The sequence below is a fragment of the Akebia trifoliata genome, chromosome 5, assembly GCF_017979445.1.
Source record: "Akebia trifoliata isolate Shusen 1 chromosome 5, ASM1797944v1, whole genome shotgun sequence".
NCBI lineage: Eukaryota > Viridiplantae > Streptophyta > Magnoliopsida > Ranunculales > Lardizabalaceae > Akebia > Akebia trifoliata.
In genome coordinates, this window is record NC_141379.1 from 7,124,661 (window position 1) to 7,140,104 (window position 15,444).

General features: G+C 32.2%; 1 protein-coding gene across 1 annotated transcript; it reads right to left on the reverse strand.

Moving 5' to 3' along the window:
* Positions 1-887: 887 nt before the first annotated feature.
* On the reverse strand, positions 888-9,543 carry LOC147401334 (uncharacterized). Its single transcript, XM_086442585.1, has 2 exons — positions 9,016-9,543; positions 888-1,665 (listed from the first exon to the last, which is right to left on the reverse strand). The coding sequence occupies exons 1-2, from the start codon at positions 9,436-9,438 to the stop codon at positions 1,081-1,083; spliced, it is 1,008 nt and encodes a 335-aa protein (XP_086298711.1). The 5' UTR covers positions 9,439-9,543; the 3' UTR covers positions 888-1,080.
* Positions 9,544-15,444: the final 5,901 nt, after the last annotated feature.

Genomic DNA, 15,444 nt, shown 5'->3' on the forward strand with positions numbered 1-15,444 from the left:
TCATGTCAGCATGTGCGATGTGAGGTCCAATCCTGACATCACTTCAGCATTATTCTTAAACTATTATAGGCTGACTTAAACATACACCTCCAACTTCCGCAAGTTTTAGAGGTATCCTTACATTTTCAAATCAATGACATGACACTTGACCTTAGACTACGCAAAGACTACAAAATGATCTAAAGTTTTCCTGTATTATAGGGTGACAACTTAAGACATATCGTAAAATATGATCATTACAAAATGTCGTAAAATATTACATTTTACAATGATGGTATTTTGCAATGATAAAATTTTGTGGTATTTTGTTTTGCGAGTGCTTGGTGGTAACACCACAAGATCTCTACAAAACTTTACCGGTGCGTGGTTTATGGAAAATGTAAAAGATGAAAAAATTTAGAACAGCTGCCGAGCTCTACCTGGGAAGTCCATTTGTTGCTGGAATCCCATCGGAGGACATGTTCTAATGAGAGACATTGCAAGTTAGAAAAACATGAAAGCTCAAATGGCACCTCACCAAGTAGATTTTGATGGCTAAAATCCAGGGTTGTAAGTTGCAAAAAAGATTTCCTTTGCTGGAAGGAACCCTTCCTGAAAACCCACTACTGCTCATATTTAGAATGGATCCTCGTCTTTTCCTTTCTGAAAACCCACCAAAATATCACTCCTTACTACGCCTGTTTTTTTCCCCCACATTTTACCGTTACTAATGGGAGGGGCCACATTTGGGCGATACCGCCAAGCATGCTTAAAAGAGTTTAAATCATTTTCGTTAAATCTTCCAGAGTAGAAAGAGATCAAGGGGGATGTGTCATCAGTTTGAAAACACGGGTATCTCAAATATTCACCAAAAAGGTGGAGGGGTGTGTGTCTAAACCCCATGTATGGTATTTGCACACTCAGATGCGTTAAATTAGAACCCTCTTTTCCAAGAAATCAGTTGGAAGGAAGTATTGATCTAATGAGTAACATAAAGGAAATGGGTTACAATGATCTTTCTAATTAGGGGCAAACAGATGATCCAAGACACCAAATCATTCCCACTAAGATGAATAAAAATGGTAACAGTGATCAGTATTTTCAGGCAGCAGTATACACCTGGGAGCCAGACACCGCTGCGGCCATTCCACCATTCTCCGCTTGTTTCTTCACCATCGCAGCGTGCTTCTGTCCTGAAAGATGAAAATCGAAAACAGTCTGACTGTTGACCACCACATTGCAAATTGTACAAACCTTAACTGCCTCTGCCAGCGCCCCACCTTCTAAAAGCTTTCGTCTCTTTGTCTCTACGTCCTCCTCCACTACAGGTGCCAATGAGGCACGTTTCTTCCTTTGTTGAACATCACCACATGGATTTTCTGGTGGGCCAATTATGGGATTATTTGCTCTCCGGTTAGCGAAAGTACTGGTGTTTTTATTGGATTCTTCTAACTTCTCCAAGTTCTTCTTGTGTTTCTTTCCCAATTTGTGTTGGTCAAGAACATCCTTGCTAGTACAATCAATCTTGCAGATCTCACACCATGCAGATTGTACAACTTTGGTTTTCTTTGGTCCCCGCCTTATGGCATTGTTGAAAGGAGGCCGAACCACTGGGTTAGTCCAGAAAGTTGGATTTGGATATGCTGGCACCAAAGGCTCCGTCCCATTTGGAGGTCTTATTCCAGCCTGTCAGTAACCACGGGCGAGTCATTTCTCAACATTATAAAGTTCAGTAAATACACAATAATACATAAACAAAAGTAGAACTTATTATTTTCTTTTTCTTTCTTTTTTTGACTAATAAAACTATTGAAAGAAGCAAAAAAGCCCATCCATACAAGGAATAGAGAAAAGAAAAAATTGTCAGTACTCAAAGGACCTCACTTGACCAGAAAATACTAAATCTGTAGATATCTGTATATGTAAAATGCTATAAAATTCCAAAATGGGGATGTGGATTCAAGGAATACATGCATTTTCACAATCCATGTGCAGAAGAATGACATCACCATACTTTTATAATAATAATAATAAAAGAGATTCTATCGCCACAACAACTATTGCAAATGCCACCCCAATTCATATGTAAATCACCAAAGAATTAGCACACATCTTGGGGTGGCATTAACAAAAGTTGGTGTGGGCACTAGAAGCTCCCCAGGAATATTGGTTGGTTTTGTTAAGAGTGTACTCAACCATACACCCACACAATGTTGGACAAATAGTTCTTGTAGCATATCTTTATCCCCTAAAATAACTTGTACACTAATTGATAAGAATGCAAAATATCATATTTTTCTCCTTTAATATTTAGTCATTTATACATATTTAGTGCCTAAATGTACTCATTATTCTTTTATTTTGATTTAGGATGCAAATGGAGGTGTTAAGTGCAAAACGAAATTAATTGAACGATTTTGGACAGTTTGGACCTCGCTTCATAATCTGGGCACAACTCTCTCATCCGAACTCCGATTGAGATGATTCAAAATGCTATGGAACACTGAGAAAAAGATCTACAACTTTCGTGTTTTGAGTTTTGAGAGATAATGGCTATATCAAGGTCAAAACCGGGTTTGAAATTGCTGCACGTACACTGTTGACGCGAATTTGATACAAATTTGACACGGATTTGACGAGGTTTATTTTCGAAAGTCTCCAAATCTAGTGCACAAAAATTCCAACTAAAAACACCACTTTCCTAATTATATTAGGACTTTATTTTATTTTTAATAATTTTTCCTTAATTAGTCAGATTTTCATATTGTTATTGGAGGATAAGATTTAGAATATTTTTAGGAGATTTTGTAGGCTTCTAAGAAGGAAAAAAAATAATGTGTAGAAGAAAAAAAAGAAGAGGCTTGAAAAAGATCTCTCTCTCTCTATTATTTTATTTTAATCTTTTCTTTTGTAAAGAGTGGCTGAAAAACTTGGGGAACTAGGGGCCAACGAGTTGCTGCGAAGAAGGAGAAGTTGCTGAAATTTTTCAGCAACGTTATTGCCAAGAAGTTTATAACGTTGCTGCTTGTATTCGTTTTCAATCATCAACATCATCGCCGTGAGGAACATCACCACCAACACATCTCAAACTTCTTTGATTGTGTTAAAAAGTGTAACCCTTATGACTTTTATTTATTTTTATTATTTCAACCCTGGTTGCTATTGGATTAAAGAACATCTTGTTGGATTCTTAAGTTGGAAATTTTTAATTCAATGAGTTAGTGACTTTCAGATTCATTAATTGATGTTTTCGGATTGGTGATATATAGACACATGAATCAATGAATTTTAATTATGTATGCTGAATTTTCAGTTCGGTCATATTGAAAACTTTGATATTAACGGTCATTGAAGCCATAATTGTATCTCTAATCACCTAATTTATTTGGAATATGATTTAAAAGTGGTAAAAACTATGAACAATGGTTGTGATCTGAAATTGAATGTTCTTTAGCCATGGACTTTTCCATAGGTTTGAGGCGTAAGTTATTGAATCATAACTTCTTTTTAATTTTAATGATTTGTTTAAGAAGTTGTAAGGATACACTGAGTATTAACTTGATTGTTTAATCAAAATAACTAGGTGATGGACTTTTCCAAAATCCTAGGGTTTATCTAAGAAGGAATTTATAAGATGCATGATCTCTTTAGGCTTGCACTTTGATTCAATTCGGATATGTAATTAAGGCATGAAATTCGTTATCTATGTTGAAGCAATTTAATTAGTCATTGAATGAATTTGATTTTCTGAATTGTGAGAGAAAATGATCAATTGTAAATATTTATTTCTTTAATTTTTATTATTTCTTTATTTTTTTTTATTTTTTATTTTTAAATCCAAATCCCCAAAATTGAAATCCCCTTAAATTTGTGTAATATGTTTGTTTCCAACTTGTCAATTAAACTAACTAAAATTTGTTATGACTCTTTAGAATAGGAGTACCCGCAATCGCCGGCCAATAACGATACCCTACTCATCAATTTACTACAATCTTCTATAGGGTTTATTGATGATTAAAAATATGGTCTATCACTAATCCTTCTAAAGAACTATATAGAACACCTAACCTAATCTAGATGGTTCGGAGTTTCACCACCCCAAAAATTGGTTCCCCCATTCACCTCTTCAGCATCAGTCAGAAGCTACTTTGAAATACTACTGACTAGTCTTCAAACTGTCCAGCATCAAATTAACACTTGGACCCCCTTCTATGAAGACAGTTCGTTCTCCACTAGTGTTTCATTCCCATACCATTTTCCCCTTAAAGAATCCATTTGCAAATAAAGAGACACAAGTTCGATAGTTTCATCAGGCCACCCAGAAGAATTTGAACTTACCATCACTCTTAATCTGAACCGTTATGAAGATGAAAACAAGTTATCCCCACAGACTTTCGGTGAATATCTGGTAGTCTATGAGAGATGATGCACTAGTGTCATTCTCAACAAAAAAGCTAAAACCCAACCTTTATATACATCTTGTCTTCCATTCCACCAGGGTACCACAGACCTCTGCATTCAAATCACTTAATAGGCGTTACATATCTCCACTTCTCCTATTTCATTCATATATTGCAACTTCTGCTTCCAATACCGCATATGTCATTTTCAACATTACAGATGGATCCCTAAGACCTTTAGACTGTTGATTCAATGAATTTATTCACTTGCAATCTCAAGATTGTTGCCAAGAGATAAAAATCACTGAACTGCTGATGCAGGAATATATCTTCCCACTACACAATCTTCAGAATGATTATAGGTCAGGCTTCTTAGAGAGGCAAATCCATTCATACTCATTCTGCTATAATCCATTCAGCTCTAATTGCAAAATTTCCAATCATCACACACAACCCACACACCACTAATATTTCTTGTTATGCGGCCCCCAACAGCAATTTTGATAAACTTCACTCGTAAAACTTTTAACATGTTTAGGTAATCAATAACATGAGATGCAGATTAGAGGGAGAAAGTTTCCATCAGCTTATAATAGACTGCACTATACAAAGTTAAGAAATGGATCTTCTCATCTTTGGCATGAAGTGTTCAAAAGAAGTTTGCAGGCCTTTGAAGAATCAACAGGTAGACTGCTCATCACTGGAGGGAACTTCTAGTGGCAAATTTCTGCACTTTGTATTGTTGGGGATTGAGGAAGAAAATTAGAATCATTGTAGGGGAGGCCATGTCTAACATGAACATTTTAGCTAAGATACACAATGTTTAGTTGGGGTTGTGTCCACAAAAAAATAAATTAAGGGGGTAAGGAATAAGGATCACATTCTTAAGTTATTATGAGGTTGAAAAAAGTTTACCAGAAAGTGTTCACAACCCTGTATTGAAAGTTCAAGGTGAGGCGGTAAAGTCTGTGTGGTAGTAGTACACGACAGACCTGGGATCAAATTCCCGTCTTCTCACTTAAACCTATCACAAAAAAATGTTAAACTAGAAAAGATGCTATGGCGGAGGACATACTTTTTTGTGTATTTTTGGATGGTCCTTTAGTTATACTAAGAGATCCTCTCAACATGGTCAGATGAGCTGTAGATCTGCATGTGTGAGAGAAATCCCTAGCCCTGCCAATGTATGCAATGAAAAAAAAATCAAGAAACAAAAATTTGACATGGTTCAGAAATATCTCCATGGACGAGAAAGGTAAGTTTCACCATGCTTGAAAATGATTACAGCCCTGACTTATAAACTGTAAATTTCCAAATCCAAAACCAACTCTTCCAAAACCCAAAAATTCCATATTATCCTCATGACCCTCAGGTTGGGTGTTTGATGAATAGTACCTACCGAGACCCTAATTCAAGGCATCTAACTCAACAGCATGCTCCACAGATGATATGAGAAAGAAGGGAATCATTGGAAGATGTAATCAGGATATTTTATCAGGAAGCTAATGTCAATTGTCTAAGAAACTTTTAAAACAGAAACTATTCCACTTGATTAGTTAAGCAACCAAAGCAAAACAAAAATGTTGTAATTCATATTGCAAGTTCATAGAAGGGTTGAAAACCTCTTATCTTCCCCATAAGGGGTTCTCCATCAGTCAAACAACAAGATCATATACCACCCTACAAAGTACCGAAACACAATGACCATAACATATATTTTTTTTAAAAGCACACGCATAGGACACTATATCCAAACTAATTTCACGAACCTAATGCGGCATACTCATATTTTAGATAAAAGCATAACAAAATCATGATCCAGGACCTAGGTTTTAGGAATTGTGGTCTTGGCTAGGAGAAGCGTAAACTACATTGGTACAAAAATCACATCATCCATCTTTCATGAAGAATATCACATGAAGGGTTTAGTAGGATATCAAAGTAAAGTCGGTAGATTCTTTAGAGTTTTGTGCTAGTAGAATTTTTTAGAAGTCTTTAACTCAAGTTGGTTTAAGAATACAAAGTCAAGGCCATAGTCATATAAGGGAATACTTGTGAATGTTAATGGCCTTTGGAATGCTATGATTATGAATTCATTTGTTTTGAGAAGTTATTAAGATTTAAGAAAGAGCTGTTGTGGAAAAGGATTCTACTTGTAGGCATGGCTGCAAGTTGAGGGAATACACAATATGTTTCAAAAATATAAATCAACAGATAAGAAACATATTAATCATTGCAGGTGTCAACTAACTTAGTTGGTAAAGTCTTTGGGTGATGATACTAGAGACTTGGGTTTAAATCCCGCCAGCACCGAGTTAATGAACTCATTAAAAACAAGCTTAGCTATAAGAAAAATATTAAAAGAAACGTATCGATCATCCCATAAATTACTTGTGGTTTCAACCATATACCCTTATGAGAACACTTATCACACATAAAGCAGCCGATTTAATCCAATCAAATACTCAATCAACGGCAAGAAATAATACTGTTCAATTAAAGGATAAATAAATATAATGAATAACATGAACTAATAAAATAATGATCAAATCTTCAACTCTAGCTACAAATCCGAACAAAAAGACGAGACAAAGAATAAACCAAAGAGGAAAAAAGAGAGGGGGGTGTTCAAGACATAAGCCAGTCTTGAACTTGCAGGAGAGTAGTTTTTTTTTTTTTTTGAAAAAAAAAAAAAACAAGCTACAAGGGATGCCATTAAGCAAGAGGAAGCGAAGCATGCCTGAGCTAACACAAGGCAAGAGCAGATGAGACGTCTAAAAGGCAAATTGAAAGCATTTTCAGGCAGGCAACTCAACTAGTTACAAAGACCCAGAGGACCAAGGAAAGTATAGTTTATTACTCTTAACTTAATAAACATGGCTTCTTCTGCGAGGATGCCTTTAAGCAACCAAAAGAGACCTTCAACTAGCAAGAAAGCTACCCGCCCAGATTTCTACTTACAAGTTGGGAGATTCCATTCACGAAGTATTCGATAAAGAGAATGCGAGTGAGAAGGACTTGGACAAGGCAACGGATGACGCACTAAACACTTACTCCAACCAAATAGTAATGAAAACATCAACATCAAGGATACGTTGAAAGGCAAATCACCTTTAACTAGGCATGTCAATGGATAGTCAAAATTCGAATCAGAATTTGAATCCATATTCAAAAAATCAGATATTATCCGAAAATATCGGATCCGGATTCGGATTTTTTTTAATATTCGATAAGATTTTGGATATGAATTCAGATATTGGTATACCTGATTTGAAATATAATATAAATAATAATTATGTTTATTTAATAAAATACATTTTTTTCACTAAAAAATAATGTTTTAATCATTCTTGCGCCCTTCTTCAATCTCTCCATTCTCAATCGGAAAGCAAGGATGGGAGAGATGGCGAGCAATTTTCTCTGACCAGCCATTGTCTTCTCCAGTGGCTCCAGAGGCAAGTCCTCTCTCTCTCTCTCTCAACATCAAGCCAAACTCCCCTTATCTTTCCTCTCAACTTCCTCATCTTCAACTTATTCCCAAGAAACCATTGATTTTTCTCCTAAAAACCTATCATCTTCAACCTCAAGCAAAACCCTTGATTTTTCTCCTCGATAACCTGTCATCTTTGACCTCAAGCAAAACCCCTTGGTTTTTCTCCCCCAAATCCCCTCAACTTCCATATCAAGCCAAAAAACCCTTGATTTTAGCACCCAAGCCCAAAAAAACCTTTAATTTTCTCCCCCAAATCCATCCCCTCTAGGTTTTTCTCCTTTTTTTAAATGTCTGGTTTGACAAAAGAAATCAAAGGTTTGTAGTACAGGTTGAAGATGAAGGAAATTTCTTTTTCTAGGGTTTTTTTTGGGCAACGAATCGGATATTTACAGATGTCCAAAAGATTAATTGGATCCGAATTCGGATATTGCTTATTGATATCCATTAGATTTAGAATTCGAATTCGGATATCAGGAAAAAATTTCTGATTCAGATATTCATATATTTGATTCAATTACTATCCGTTGACAACCCTACCTTCAACCCAAAAACGCAATAATTTTTTTTTGATAAGTGAAAATATTTTGATAAGAGGACGAGGAGTCCTCAAAGAAACAAGCACCAATTTATACATTCCCCTTACTAATAAAAAAAACACAATAATCAAAATTATTCAGAAACACACTAATTCCCATACAACACAAGTAAAGAAACTCAATCAATTTCAAAATCAACGAAACATCTCACACTGATGCATGAATAACACATACTCTCATGTAATAAACAACCTAAAATTTCATCTTCCATCAATCAATCTCAAAGATAAGTGCTCTGGTAACTTAATATATGCAAAATCAGATAAATTTAAAATAAAAAAAAAAAAAATTGACCATATTAAAAATTAAAAAATAAATAAAAACAAAACACAATTCCAACTTGAATCCATTAATCTCAAACAAAATCCCAATATCCCAAATACTCAAACTACCCAAATTTCGCACACACAAAATAAAAAGAAGAAAGAAAGAAAGAAATAAAATATACAGCTTTGTTTAAAACAAAACCCAATATTTCAAACTACCCAAATTTCACAAATAAGAAAAACAAAAACCTTAACAGGTTTGAGGTGACAAGAACACTTACAGGTGCATAAGTAGCAGGGTCAGCTCCGTACTGCCGAATAGCCTCCTTCGCAGACAAATTCTGCACAATGGATGGGTCCTGATAATAATTCGCCTCCAACAACGAACCCCCACCCACCTGCGTCGAGTGGTGACCGTACGCAACGGTCGACTGAGGTTCGTAACCTACTACATGGGGAGGGTTATAGGAATTTATGGTCGCATAAGAGTCAATATCTGGCGGTCGAAGATTAGAGTCGAATAGGGTAGATGGAATTTGGGGTGTGTAATTAGGGTTTTGAGGTTGGAGCGAAGGGTAGTAAGGGTAATGGGGATGAGAGGACTGGTGGTGTGCATTGTAGAATTGGGCGTATGGGTCGGCTGATGGGTTAGGGTTAGGGTTTGGTGGATGCTGTTGTATTTCAGACCATATGTTGGAATCCATCGATGAACATCAGAGATTTCAGAGAGAGAGAGAGACAGACAGAGGCTGCTTTCTTTCCACTCTCTCTTCTCTAGTGGAGAATGTTTCGGACGGGGGAGAGGGGGGCTGCTCTTTGTGTCGCAATATTAATTAATACACCCTGCGGAAGAGATCTTATTTCTAAAAACCCCTTAGTAATAAAAAGGTAATACAAAAGCACCCCGCCAATGTAACTGAATTATTTTGTCTTATATGAGTTAAAAATTTTGGAATAAACCGATTTTTAGTGAGGATGATTTCTATCACAAAAAATCAGTTCATCCTAAATCTTCTAATTCTATCAAAACAAGTTCAAGAATTATAAATCGTTCATTTTTATATAAACCAATTTTGATGGGATTTAGAAATTTCGGAATAGATTGATTTTTTTTAAAGAAAAATCATCATCATCAAAACTCATCTCATTCCAAATATTTTAACCCATATAAGATAAAATAATTCAGTTATGTGTGGGTTGCCATTATTAATTCGTAAGGTGCTTTTATAATTACCCTAACAAAAATGGCATATTTTTTAAAAAAAGTGTATCTTGTACATCTGATATTTAAAACGATTAAAAAAATTAGACTTTTTCATTTGTAAAAGAAAACATCATTTTATTCCCATTTTTTTACAAGAAAAAAAATTAAACACTTTCTCTTTTTTTTTTTTTTTTTAAATATGGGATTTAATATATAATAGAATTTAATAATTCATAAATGTAAAAAATATGAGATTTGATGATAATAACTTGATTTTATGAATTTTCATTAGATATATATTTTTTTTTAATTTTTAATATTTTTTTATTTTTTATTTTATTTTTTAATGTTTTTTTCAAAATTTTCCTTTGTCGTTTTAAACCCGTACTCTGACTTTCTGACTATGTTAACAATACACATTTCTCATTTCTTTTAACATATTCGATTTTTTTAATGTGAATTGCAATCTAGGCTGATTATTTAATACTGAAAGATAAATGAAAATGACATATTTATACTTTTAAAGATTTAGATATAACTTTTTCTTTATCAATTACAAATGTTTATCATGATAATAATGATCTATTAATAATTTTGAGGACTTAATTATAAAGTTTCATCCATTTGTCCTTTTAGCCATTAATATATACATTTTTTGTACTTCAAAAGATCTATTTAGTGTTAATCACAAAATTTTGAAAATAAAAAAATCTATGAAAATAGGGTGCTTTGCTTTTTAATCATTGTCATAACTAAATAAATAAATAAAATTATATCTAAACCTTTAAAATTATGAACGTATCACTCATTCCTCATTCACTGTTGCAAATTGTTTTAGATGAATTGCACTCTCCATTAAAAATCGCAGACAAGTCAAATAAGTGAGAAAGGAGTATTTTTGGTACTTAAAACTAAAGTTTTAAGGTGATGGGAACATTAAAAAAGAAAAATAATTATAAGTAGGCTATCTTGGAAATACTGCCAAAAAGTAAAGCAATATTTAGAAATATAAATGGTCTCATAGGTCCATTAGATAATTTTTTGGGGAAAATTACATTAAGGACCTTGGTAGAGGGGATTTTTTTTAATAGTCCATACATTTTGGGCAGTCTCTTAATAGTCCATTTAGTAAACTTTAATTTTCTTAACACTCCCTGGACCTCATCTCCCACATTTCTCACGATTGAATATCTTAACAGTTATAACAAATTGTTTTTATATAAAAAAATTGATTTTTTGACATCTCTATCGGATTTCAGAGACTAAATTCCGTTAGAAAGAATTTAAGAAGAAGAGAGAAGAATCATATTTCAAGAACTTCTTCAAACATTTTGAAGATGTTTGTAAAAAAAAAACTAGGACTTTTTCAACTTTTTCTTTTTCCTTAAAATTTAGATGAAATTGATCAAGAATGGTTCTTTGGGGTTAAAATCATTTAAATAAGTCTTTATCTTAAATTTTAATCCATCTTTTCATGTATTTTAGTTGAAAAACTCGAAATTTGAAAATGGGTGGATTTGACCAATGTTGAGTTCCCCACTTTTTTATTTCAATATTGGTGAACACAACATTAAATAAAAAACATTGAGTTCAACAATAAATAAAAAGTGTTGAACTCGACAGTAAATGGTGGTGAGTTTGACAACAAAAATTGTGAATAAAAAAGTATGAATTCAACAATAAATAAAAAAGGGTGAACTTGACAGTAAATAAAAAAAGTGGTGATTTACCAATAATGAGGGACTATTAAGAAATAAAAAATCTACTAAATGCTCTATCAAGTTACTGTACAACTTAGGGATTATTTAGAAATAAATCCCTCTTGCCAACGTCTTTTAAGTAATTCCCTCTAATTTTTTTAAGATTTTAAATAATGGGTCTAACTTGAAGCTGAGAATGTTTGAGGATTATTCACACATACTTTTGTACAAATCAGAGTGTCAATTTTGAATCTTGGGTTTAGACGTGCTATGCACGTGCTTTTTGGGATAAAGAATCCTTGAAAATTTACCTCTATTGGGATATGGGTTTCTCGGTCTTTCTTAGCCCTAAGATACTCGAAATAGTTTGTTTTAGCAAAACAACCTATTTGAACCTCTAACTTCGATGATGAGCTACTCCCCACTAGATCTGTGGGCTAGGAATTAATTCAAATACAAGATTATTTTTTATTTTATTTTATTACTTGTCAAGAGAATTTTAAATAATATAAATATTTTTTATATTTTATAATATTATAAATAGATTATTTTTAATGATATATACTATGTAATGTCATTTAATATACTTAGGAAATGGAAGAATCCAATGCACGTTGTGCTAGAATAATAACTCCTTAAAATTGTGAGATCTTGTTGTTGCACATTTCTATTACCACACCTACTCTTACTAACAACATTCTAAATATGTGTTAATTCTTTGGTGATTTACCTACGAATTGTGGTGGTGTTAGCAAAAGTAATTATCCCAATAGAATCTCTCTTTTGAAAAAATATTTTTTATTTTGTATCATTCTAAATAAATATTCCTACTATATTGATAGGTCTTCTTAAGAGGATTTGGTTTTGTAATTTAAAAAAAAAAAAAAAACTAACTAATATAGATTTGCAACAATAATACCCACCATTTTCCCTTTATAATAGCAAAAATGTTAGAAAAAAAATATAATTAAAAAATAAATAAATAAAATGACTTTGGCTCAACTAACTTAACTTTTACTAATTATAATATTGAAAATAAGATAAACAAATAAGGATAAGAAAAGTGACAAAATCAAAGCAATTCAATGCATTAGTTACAAAACGACTTCCAATTAAGTAATAACCAAAGAAGGTGAAGAAAATGGATTTATTTATTTTGGAAGAGGTGGGGTTGGAGGCATGAATTTGAATAAGGGTGGTTTGGTCATTTAATTTTGTCTCTCATGCAAAACCAAAGTCAAGGGGTATATCATCAGTTTGACTACAAAAGGTCCATGGAGAGTACCACATTTTTATTTTCTTCTTTTTTATTGACTAGAGTTACTTCCAATTGGCCAAAACAACTCTTCAATGTTGACATATATTTCAGCACAGTATAAGAAAAAGAGAAACCACAAATTTACCAAATTACCCTCATGTTTCCACCTGCAGAACCTGTTTTAAGGACTAAAATACCCTTGCATGCCAAAATCCTGAATCTCCTAGGCATACATTTTAGATAGATATTTGGATAAATGCATAATAGAAAGTTTAGAAAAAAAGAAATGTCAAACAATGAAGATAAACAATGATAATTCATATTTGAATAATGCTGAAGTGACCTTAATATTGTACCTCATAGCGCACATCTTGCCTTGAAAGTGGGTAAGAACCATAAATGTTTTTCTTCAGGGTACAAGTCAAAAAGCATCATGGTTCCCACACACTTTCACGTCAAGATGTGTGATATGAGGTACAATCTTGAGGTCACTCCACCACAGATTCTTTATAATTTATCATTCTAAAATTCAGAGTTTAAAATTCAATTCTAACTAATAAATTCAACAAAATTAAATTAAAATGTAAATCACATTCGTATTCCATATATCTAACTTTTTAAGTTTTAATCTTTAATTTTTTTTTATAAAAAAAATACTTAAAGAGTGTACCAACCAATGTTCGCAGACACTAAGGTGTGAGGCAAGGTGTTCTACTAGATAACGCCTCAAGGTGTAAGCTTCAAAGCGTAAAGTGTAATCCTCACATGCATGATTTTTTAAAATAAATAATATAATATTTAAAATAATTAGTATTCAAAAATTAAAAATTAGGATAATCATCACACATCTCTAAATTTCAAATCCACACAATTGAATTTCAAGTTTTGATGCTTTACAAATAAATAATAAATATTATTATTTAGCATATTAGTAAAATAGAAATATTTTCTCTTTGAATAGTTGAAAGTTTCTCCAATAACTAACTATTTTACGTTTATTACAACAATACTAATAAAATATTATTTTTAATAACTTCGTTTATATGGTACTAAATGTTGTAAAACAAATTATTTATAAGATCGTTCAACTCAACGATTTTCTTTCAATATATTAATATTTTATATTTTCTAAGTATATTGTGTAGAGAAACATTTTCCTTACTAATTTTAAGTCTTACTAAGAGTCATTTTGCTCAAATGGATTACCATATAAGCAATCCAACATTACAGCCCTATAAGTTCTTTTTCTGAAAATTTTAAATCCAATTTTTTTTTTCAAAAAATAATTTCTTTTAAGCTTGATCCAAGGTATTGAAAATGGACAACTACTAAGGCCCTGTTCTTTTCAGCTTCAGGAGCCAGTTTTTTTTGCTTTTAAGCCAAAAAAGTCAGATAAATGATGTTCGTTTATGCTTTTTTGGCTCTTGTAAATTTCAATTGAAACCCAAAAGTAGCTCTTAAAAGAAGTCACGCAAGAGGGGCTTCTTCAATGGCTTTTGTTGGAAGCAAAAAACATAAAACAGTTCAAGTATAATTACCAAAATACCCTTCATCTTTAATCAAATTTCCAACTAAACTTAACCTTAAAAAAGAAATGAGATTACTAAAATACCCTTCATATTTACCAAAATACCCTTCATCTTCCAAAAATACCCTTCATCTTTAATCAAATTTTCAACTAAACTTTACCTTAAAAAAGAAAAATGAATTATCAAAATACCCTTCGACTTTACCAAAATACCCTTTAATTTTAATCAAATTTTCAACCAAATTTAATCTTAAAAAATAGAAGTGAATTACCAAAATACCCTTCATCTTCCAAAATACCATTCATCTTTAATTAAATTTTCAACCAAATTTAACCTTAAAAAATAAAATAAAATTATCAAAATACCCTTCATCTTTACCAATTATCAAAATACATTTCATTTTTAATCAAATTTCCAACTAAACTTAACCTTAAAAATAAAATAAAATTATCAAAATACCCTTCATTTTTACTTATTATCAAAATACCCTTCATCTTCCAAAATACCCTTCATCTTTAATTAAATTTTCAACCAAACTTAACCTTAAAAAATAAAATGGAATTACCAAAAGCAATTCATCATCACTACTTTATTACCAAAACACCTTTCATCTTTATGTGGATGTTAAATTGTATATTATGCAAATATTTTTTTTATCATATGTTCATTTTTAAGAGGAGATGCTATCGAAATTTCAATAGAATTATAAAATTTATAAATTTATTAAAATAATTATTTTTATAATTTTTTAATATAAATTTATTATATATATATTATATATATATATATATATATAGTGTAATTATATATTTATTAAGGTATTCTGCTAATTTTTTATGCATTATGGGTGCATTATCAACATTAAGGGTATTCTGGTCATTTTATAATAATCCAACAATAAAAAGCTGTCAAACGAACATCAATTTCGGGCTTATGTGCTTCTGTAACGAACAAACTTCTATTGCATGTGACTTTTCAGGTTCTGGGCTTCTACTTCTTACAGAAGCCAGCTTCTAGAG

What these genes read in the sequence shown, in the direction of transcription:
- LOC147401334 (XM_086442585.1), bottom strand. Translation starts at nt 9,438, where the DNA reads ATGGATTCCAACATATGGTCTGAAATACAACAGCATCCACCAAACCCT. An exon ending in ACCCTGCTACTTATGCACCT is followed by an intron (nt 1,666 to 9,015) that starts GTAAGTGTTCTT and finishes GGTTACTGACAG; the next exon opens with GCTGGAATAAGACCTCCAAA.